This window comes from Calliopsis andreniformis, unplaced genomic scaffold, assembly GCF_051401765.1.
Source record: "Calliopsis andreniformis isolate RMS-2024a unplaced genomic scaffold, iyCalAndr_principal scaffold0374, whole genome shotgun sequence".
NCBI classification, from domain to species: Eukaryota; Metazoa; Arthropoda; class Insecta; order Hymenoptera; family Andrenidae; genus Calliopsis; species Calliopsis andreniformis.
The window spans coordinates 152,711-161,910 of NW_027480783.1; the positions used below are offsets into that span (position 1 = coordinate 152,711).

A 9,200-nucleotide genomic window follows, 5' to 3' on the forward strand; every position below is an offset into this window, starting at 1 on the left:
CGATTCCAAGGAGAGCGTATAATACAATCACAACAATTATAATTTAGAATTTTGAACGTCAAAGGCCAGAATGTGCCAGACTAGGAAATTCCATAATGACAAAGCATTGTCGTGACACACCCCGGCCGACGTAATGGCTGAAAGTCAAAAATCCGAAAAATTTCCTGTTCGGAACGTAACAGTCCTCCCTCCTTAGAATCGTCGTCGTCCCCGACGACAATCGCTATGCGGATATCACCGCCCCCGGACGGGAAGAGCGTCGAACCCGCTGAAGTCGTTGTTACCGAATATTCCTTTGCGACGGCACCCCGACATGCAACTAGGAAAGTCCATAATGCCTGAGCATTGTTGCAAGGCAGGGCACTCGCTACTCGTCTACTTGGAAGTACGTTGGCCGTCCTATCCTCTCATAATATACTCGGTTGTAAAATGTCGCTCGCTGTCTTTTCGCGGGTCTGGCTCGAGTCCCCCCCAGATACATGTACAGGATCTGACCCCGCACCGGCACGGTCTCGCTGGCCACCCCCACGGTCAAGTTACCGATGCCCTGGCAGCCCTCGAGATTCAGCAGGCCCAATTGTGCTGCGGCTCTGAGCAATCCACAGATGTCATCATCGGTGACCGAATTGTTATCCCGACAGGTCAGCGTCGTAAGCGCAATCATGCGGCTCAAAAATCCCCCCCGGACTGTCTCGAACAGGGCGTCCATTTGTAATTCCCGGCAGGCAGACAGGTTGCTCAAAGGTTCCAAGTCCTCCCCTCTCAAGGACATACACCCAGATATGTTGAGCCTCTCTAAGCTTCTGAGTGATCTACCCACTGCCGCGATTACTCGTCCGTCTACCCAGCGGCAGAAACTGACGTCTAATGTCCTTAGATTCTGAAAAGAGTCCATCAGAGCTACTGCCCTTCTCGTCACCTCCGGCTCCAGTATCGGTACCTCAGGCTCGTCTATGTCGCCAATAATGGGCGCTGGATAAAAATTAACTAAGTGGATGATCAGCTCAGTTAAACATATTTGCAGCTGCCTATTCCCTATTAGGGCATCGAGTGGTTTGGCATCCACTATCTGGTAACACCCGCCAATCTCGAGGGCCGCCAGGCGCTCGGCAGACGCTAACGCGGACGCGAGGCACTCACTCCGCATCCGTTGGCATCGACGGATACGAAGCGTACCGACGCGAATCCCGTCCCTAATGGCCGAACCCGTGAATGAATTGCCCACCAGTGTGAGAGTCTGCAATGCGGTATTGTTGTCGAGAAGCTCTTTTAATTCCGGGTCTACGGGACCAGTGCACCTCCCTACGGTAAGGGACTCAAGCCCCCGTAAGGTCTTCAGTTCCCTCAAGACCGGAGGACGTATACTGACACTCAGCAAGTCGACATCCCTCAAACGCCCGCAGTGGGCGGCGGCGATAGACAACGCCTGCGGCCGAAGCGCTGATACCAGACGCGAGTCGTCCAGCCTCAGTGAGGTGATATATCTGCCGCCGCGGAGAATCGCCCAACGGAAGGCCTCAGTGCTTAATGGGTTTTTCTCCCATGTACAGTTCCACGAATTTCCCCAGCGCCAGTCGTTAGGGTCGAAAGCCGTCACCCCCTGATGCGACCAAAGGCTCCCCTCTCGCCAGCGATGAGAGACCTGCTCCATACGCGCCCGGTCACGGTACTCCAAGTATGCGCCTATATGCGCGAGACACTCAACGGGGAGGGCCGCTGCCTTGGAAGGCGGCAAGATCAGGCCATCGAAGGGATCCACTGCTGGTTCCCTGACCGGGACGTCCTCTCCTCGCGAATGCCAGCTGTCAGCCGGTAGGACACCCAGTTTGCGTTTGTGGCAAAAGAAAGGATGCACCCCCGCTTCCTCGACGACTCGGCTCGCCTGTTCCGCAGTCTCGAAGGTCACGAATGCGGTGTTTCCCGTTGCCTTCCTCTGGACTACGGCTTCCCGAGCGCCCCAGCTACCGAAGACCTTCATCAGGTCCTTTTTCTTGGTGTAGGGCGCCAACCTCGCCACGTACACCCGACGCTCCGCCTCAACCACCCGGTACCCGCTAGTGCCTGCCATCCTAGTGTAGCATGTAAATCACAAGACTATAAGTAAGTTAATATTCAAATATATAAAATAGCCCCTTTTGTTCGACGTTCTGTGGTGGAAAGAAGGACACCGGAATCGCCCCGAGGCAATCAGGTGGACATAGCGTCCCATCCAGAGGTGTTCCCCCGAAGCCCCGAAAATGACCCATTCGCGACAAGTCACGGGCTTGGATTCTAACAACCCGATTCATAGGCTTTCAATCCGCCGATTTCCCCAACCACGGTAAATTCTGGACTCTAAATTAATTTCAATTTGTCTGGATGTTTAGTAAGAAGGTTGCCTTGCTCATCCCTTAGTATAATTCTCCTTCCTTCCAGTGTTCCAACAATTACGTAAGGACCGCGGTAACGCTCATGAAACTTTCCCTTTTTGGGTTCGACCAAGACATGTACCACGTCTCCTACCTTTCCCTGGAATGATCTTGCTTTCCTATCATACTGCGCCTTAGAGGTTTCCTTAGCCTTGATTAGATTCTTTCCCGCCAACGTTTGCATTTCTGTCAACCGTATTATTAGATCTTGCAAGTAAGCGTTATAGGTTGGAAGTTTTTGATCTGGCTCAAAGCTATTTGGACATCGCGCTATTTTACCGAATACTAATTCATGCGGCGTGAAGTTAGTCGCCTCGTGTACTGAAGTATTATATGAGAACATCGCGAAAGGTATCAGACGATCCCAATCGTCGAAGTCGCTTACATAATGACTAAGGTACTCGGTTAGAACGATGTGGCTCCTTTCCAATGCCCCATTCGTTTGTGGACGGTAACCTGAAGTTGTAACGTGATGTATTCGCAGTATACGTGTCAAACTTCGAATGAGGCTGCTCATAAAGCTAGTTCCTCTGTCTGTTAGGATTATACGAGGTGCACCATACTGCAATATCAGATGTGTAACCATAGCATGCGCTATCGTTTCTGCTCTTATGTCAGGCAAGGGAACGGCTATGCAGTATTTCGTCAAGTTGTCCTGCATTGTCAGAATGTAACGGTTTCCCAATGGTGTGGTAGGTAAAGGTCCCACTGTATCTAAGGATACCTTTTCAAAAGCTTCAATTGGAGTATCAGTTATTAACATGGGTTCCCTGGTTTTGGCTCTAACCAATTTATGGCTATGACAATCCTTACAGTTACGAATAAAATTTTGAACATCGTTTCGTAAACCTGGCCAATAGAATTTCTCTCTAATTCTACGGTATGTTTTCGTCACACCCTTGTGTCCGCCAATTAATCCACTATGAAATTCCGAAATGATCTCAGCGCGTACTGATTTTGGAGGTACTCGTATATTACCATAGCAAATTGTGATTTCAATGCCACTACTTTCAAAAATATAGGTTAATAAAGGTGCAAGCATATTATGAGGAAGCTCGTCTGTGAAATCACCCGAATGGGATATTCTAAAAGATGAAATGTTTGATTTTAAAAGTATATGTTTTAAATTTGATAGTCCATTTATTAAGTTGTGTATACTAAGACGATCTGAATGAAAAGCTTTTACGACTATGCTGAAGATTTTATATTTTCCTCGACTAGTAATTAATACTTGACCTATTGTTGGTTTTACTGATTTCATATGCTCAAAATTTACTATGTGTAAGTCAGATAGCAATTTGCTAGTTGAAGTTATTGGTTCGCAATCAGCTGACACAAAATGCACGTAATGCGATCGGGAATAAGTAAGATTTTCTCTGGTGTTGGATATGAATTCAGTAGCCTTATGCTGAAGTTCAGGGAAATCCAGCGGTCTTGCTGCTTCCAAGTCGGGTGGAATGTCTTCGGTCATTAGGGTTTGTGAACCCCTTTGTTTCCCTAATAGACGTCTAGGCCAATGTACAGATGAAATCTTTCCTCCCTCCTTAGAAATTTGAGTGGATAAAGGTTTTGGAAATGGTGTTGAAAGAGCTAAGGGTTGCGTTAACGGAGCGGGTGTTGGGAAAATGGATTGATACGAAGGTTTAATGATTATAGAGTTATTGGTTTCATTTAGTTCAGTGTCTTCAGGAATATCTCTAAGTGCAGGTGGTTTGGAAAGGGCTCTGCTACTTGAAGGTTGAAAGAGAGAAGGAATAGTTGTCGATTTCTGGATTAATTCCTCAACTCGTTGACTCATGACGTCTTCAGATTCATCGTCGTTTATGTCTGTCTCATCTACACCGTCTGTTGGTGTATCTTCGTCTCCTGAATCAATTAATTTAACTAAATCCTCTCCCTCATCATCAAGAGCAAACCCTCGCTCTTGCAAAGACTGATCGAATTTCTTAAAAGATTCCTGGAGTTCTTGGATATCCATTGGAGTGATGGGTGAATGAACAGGCTCTATTATGTCGTCATCCGTAACTGTGTCGCAGGATTCTGGCAACTCAATTGCAATGCCTTGTAAATTTCGTAGATCCTCTGATTCTGTGTGTTTTGATGGGTTTTCATTGCTGGAGGTACCTTTCTCTGGAATTCTAGGTACATCCACTATCCGTTTCTCAGGATAAAATTCCAGGTTAGGGAGAACACTCCGTCGTTGTCTCAAAATTGGAGGATCGTTAGAAGGTGAGTCTTCATCCAAAGAGGTCCGTGGAACTGTAGTAACGGGTGACTGTGAAGAATTTGGTGATTCGGAAACCTTTGAAGATCCTGCCATGGGTTGTGTTGATTTTCCTGGCACCTGAGAGCGAGTTCTAGTAGCTATTGCACTTCGATCCTGCGCAGGTGGTGGTTTTGGTTTGGTTTTTGATCCTAATGGTCTTCCTACCCTTAGCTTTACTGAAGGATCTGTTGACTGTTTCGAAGGTCCAGAAGTTCTACTAGAAGGTTTAGGTTTCTGTATCGGTAGTAAAATATGACTGCCCAGATTTGATTCTGCGTCAGACTCCTCAGAAGATAATTCCATGGATACATCAGATTCGTCAGAGGATGTTAGTTGACTTCCATCTACTGGATTTCTAGATAGTGCATCTGCATTGGTGTTTAACTTGCCTGATTTATGAACGAAATCGTATTCATAATCGCGAAGTTTCAATCTCCAACGAATCAGTCGCTGTCCTGAATCCTTAACCGAATTTATCCATCTAAGGGGTTCATGATCGCTGACCAAAGTAAACTTTCTTCCATAAAGGTAGGGTCGAAAATGTAGAACCGCATATAACACTGCAAGACACTCTTTCTCAGTGGTAAAGTAATTCTGTTCTGGTTTCGTTAACATTCTAGACAAGTATGCTACAGGTAGATCATAACCGTTATTTTCTTGACTAAGGACAGCTCCTATTGCATAATCTGATGCGTCGGTTGTCAGTGTAAATGGCTTATTAAAATCGGGATATTGCAATATGGGTCGTTTACAGAGTGCATTTCTTAACTCTATGAAACTTCGTTTCTGTTCTTTACCCCAAACGAACTGAGCATTTTTCTTTAATAAATCCGTTAGAGGCTTAGCTTTCGCGGAAAAATCTTTTATAAAACGCCGATAATAACCTGCAAGACCCAAGAACTGTCGGATGTTTCTAGGGTTTTGTGGACGGGGAAAATTTCTCACGGCCCCGATCTTGTTCGGATCGGGCTTTACTCCATTACGACCAATGATGTGTCCCAAATAAGTGACCTCAGTCTTTAGAAATTCACATTTGTCCGGTTGAAGAGTCAATTTCGCGTCTGCTAACCTGTTAAATAATCTGCGAATTTTTCTGCCGTGTTCTTCCAAAGACTTCGCGTAAACCACGATATCATCTAAATAAACGAAAACTTCTATTCCTTGCAATCCGCGTAATACCTGATCCATTAACCGTTGAAATGTAGCTGGTGCATTTTTAAGACCTTCGGGCATGCGAATATATTCATAATGGCCATTAGGTGTTGTAAATGCAGTTTTCTGCCTATCAGCTGGATCCATTTCGATTTGTTGGAATCCACTGGCCAAATCAAAAATCGAAAAATATTGCGCATCTCCTAGGTGATCTAAAATGTCGGCAATATTAGGTAACGGATACGCGTCGCCGATCGTTTTCTCGTTTAGTTTACGAAAATCTATTACCATTCGCCACCTCGGATTACCCTTAGAATCTGGTTTCTTTGGGACAATCCAGAGTGGAGAATTATACGGAGAATTCGACGGTGTTATTATACCATTACTTAATTTAGCGAAAATTTGACGTTGTATCTCATCCTTATGAACCGGAGGAAATCTGTATTGTCGCGTATTAATTGGAACATCATCGGACGTAGGAATTTTATGCGTAATGCATGGAGTAGCTTCTAATGTATCTCCCGGTAGATGAAATCTATCAGGAAATTCCTCTACAAGATCAAGGACGTGTTCCACCTCCTCGTCGTTTAAATGATCTAATCGCAAACGTTTTACTATTTCATCTATTCTATTAAGTTGAATACTAGCGTTTGTGGAATCTGAATCATTGTCCTCTTCCTGTAAACTATGATATTCAAAAGGAATCAAATTCTGTGGTTCGATTTCTATTTCAATGTCTTCCTCTAAGGTGTTTATGGCGAGAACATGGCACCTGCCTTGGTCATTTACAGAAACAGCGGCTTCGCCAATGTAGACTCCATCTTGTGCATTCAATTTTGGTAAATACCCCTCTTTTAAGTCGCTATTCGTGACGTCAATGGCAATGATTTGTCTGGTTCTAGCATTTATTCTAAGAATTCGCGATTTCGGTACTGGACGAGTATTTAATGGTTCCTCTCCTACAAAATGCATGGGTCTGATAGGATCTGATTGAGTAACTAAGGTGTTATGGGCAAAAGAAATTTCTGCTTGTTCCTGCCTTAGGAATTCCTTTCCTAAAATACCATCGCTATTCAATGGGAATGGTGATTTTATGACATGGAATCTGACTGGATTATTTTGTAATGTAATGATTGTGGTACCTAAAGTTTCTAATTTATCCGGAGTAATACCTGTGAGTATAGCTGATTCGTCAAGTGCTACTTCGACATCCTCGTGTAATGCATCTAATTTAATTATGTTAATGTCCGCCCCTGTATCTACTAAAAAGTGTGTACAACCTGATTGTAATTCTGTAGCGAACATTTTAACTACAGGAGATTCATGTTTTACTGGAAGAACTATTGGGTTTGTTTCAACTTTTTCGCTGTGATGCGACGCTCTGTCGGAAAGAGACTCGTCGTCGCGTCCGTTCGACGAGTCGGTAGGGAGTTTAAAGAATCATTTTCTATTGGTTGGCTAGGTTTATTAGGATGCGGTGATGATGGTCTACTAGATGTAGGAGTGGATGAGTTGGATGATCGACGGTTGTATGTATCTGGATTGTACATTGGATACGGTGGATAATATGGAGGAAAGAACATAGGAGGATACATAGGATAAGGAGGGTAGTATGGTTGACCATGGTGATTCGGATTCATATTAGGAATGTTTGGATAATTTGGAAGATTCGTATAATTTGGATAATTATGCGTTGAGCTCGCGTATCTAGGAGGAGAATCCTTCCCTCGCAGTGGAGTTCTCGCAAAACTAGGAGAAGGTGATCGAGATTGACGTTCTTCGCGTCTCGTAACCGAATAATTTTGATAATGACTCGACATGTTACGATAATTAGAGTTTGGAGAAAATGGAGACGTTGGTCGAGACGTTAATGGTTGATTATCGTCTGCAAATGTTACTCGCGAAGTTTCTCCCGGTGGTATTATTCCTGATCTAATCCTAGTTTCAGTTCTAGTTGCAAATTTTAAAGCCTCATCCAAATCTTTCGGATCACGCACGTCTACTACTCTAGCGATTTCATCTGGCAAGCCTCGAATGAATGCTTCCAATGCTACTTCTTTGACGGGCTCTAACATCTGTCCTGAATTCTCACCGTATTTATCTTCTAGTGCAGATTTTGCGCCATTCAATAATATATTCAACCGATCGTAGAAATCATTTACTGTTTCACCGCGTTTCATCCTAATATTTTCTATCTCGTGATGATAATGCGGGTAGGTTTTATCTGAAGCGAATCTAGATTTCAAATGTTTAGTCAATTCATTGACACTGTTAAACGTTTTACCCCAAGTACTGTCTCTAGCAGCTCCTTGTAATTTACCCTGTACTGCTCTTAAAAATGAAGATTCTAACGCAGGAGGAACGAATACTGAGCCATTTTGTACATCTTGTAAAAAGTTCTTTAAAGGAATATTTTTCCCGTCGAAAAACGGAATATTCAAGATACTATGTTGTAAAGTGAAACACTCAGCCATAGAAGTCATCATAGCATTACTCGCGTTTAAAGTATTATTATCTTCCGCGTTACCGATGGGGTTTGGATTTGGAGTCGACATTGTGAACCGTGTATAAAATCAAATGGAATGTAATACAAAAAAGAATATCAATTATCAACACAATATAAACAATATGAGTAAACCAAATCAATAATAGGTCATATAAATCAAATCAATGGTAATGCAAATAGTAATGTAACACAATATATATATAGAAATATAGAAATATGCAGATATTAAAGTTCAAATAAGAATCAAGTGAAAATTCCTGAGCGCTACGAATATGACATAAACATATATAACAAGAATCATAAATTTAGCAAAATAACGTATCAAGGTAAATAACATAAATAATATAATAAAATAAAATGCAAATAATTGTTGGAACAAAATACCACTTACTTGATTGCTCAAACAGAATCAGATGTCGTAATTTGAACAACCAAACAAATGCAATAATTTGAAAATGCAATAATAAACAAAATATAAATTCTCAAAATATTTCCAATTACAATATTAGCCTCTCTATAGAAAAAGAATCACGCTAGACACGATGAATTCGGCGGAAAAATTTCCTATCCCACCGCTGCCACCAGTTCTGTTACGGGCGCAGTCCGTAACTCCGTTCGTTCGTATCGCTTCTCTTACGAACAGAATTCGTAACTCCGTCCGTCACATAAACAATCACCCCACAGGTTAGTCATGGGAGGTATTTTTATAGAGAAAAATATACTTCTATGCGTTCTAACGTCTAGTCCGAGCCACTACTCTGTCTGTGAATTAAATGTGCCGAGACAGTGCGAAATGGTAGTGTGGTCGCGATAACAGAGCGGCTGTGAAAAGGAAGCTCGGCCACGATGCGCGAGTATATCTAAACTT

At 43.2% G+C, this 9,200-nt stretch overlaps 1 protein-coding gene across 1 annotated transcript; it reads right to left on the bottom strand.

Moving 5' to 3' along the window:
- Positions 1-367: 367 nt before the first annotated feature.
- On the bottom strand, positions 368-2,068 carry LOC143187850 (uncharacterized). Its single transcript, XM_076392028.1, has one exon. It carries the CDS (start codon positions 2,066-2,068, stop codon positions 368-370), a length of 1,701 nt encoding a protein of 566 aa, XP_076248143.1.
- Between the last annotated feature and the right edge of the window lie 7,132 nt (positions 2,069-9,200).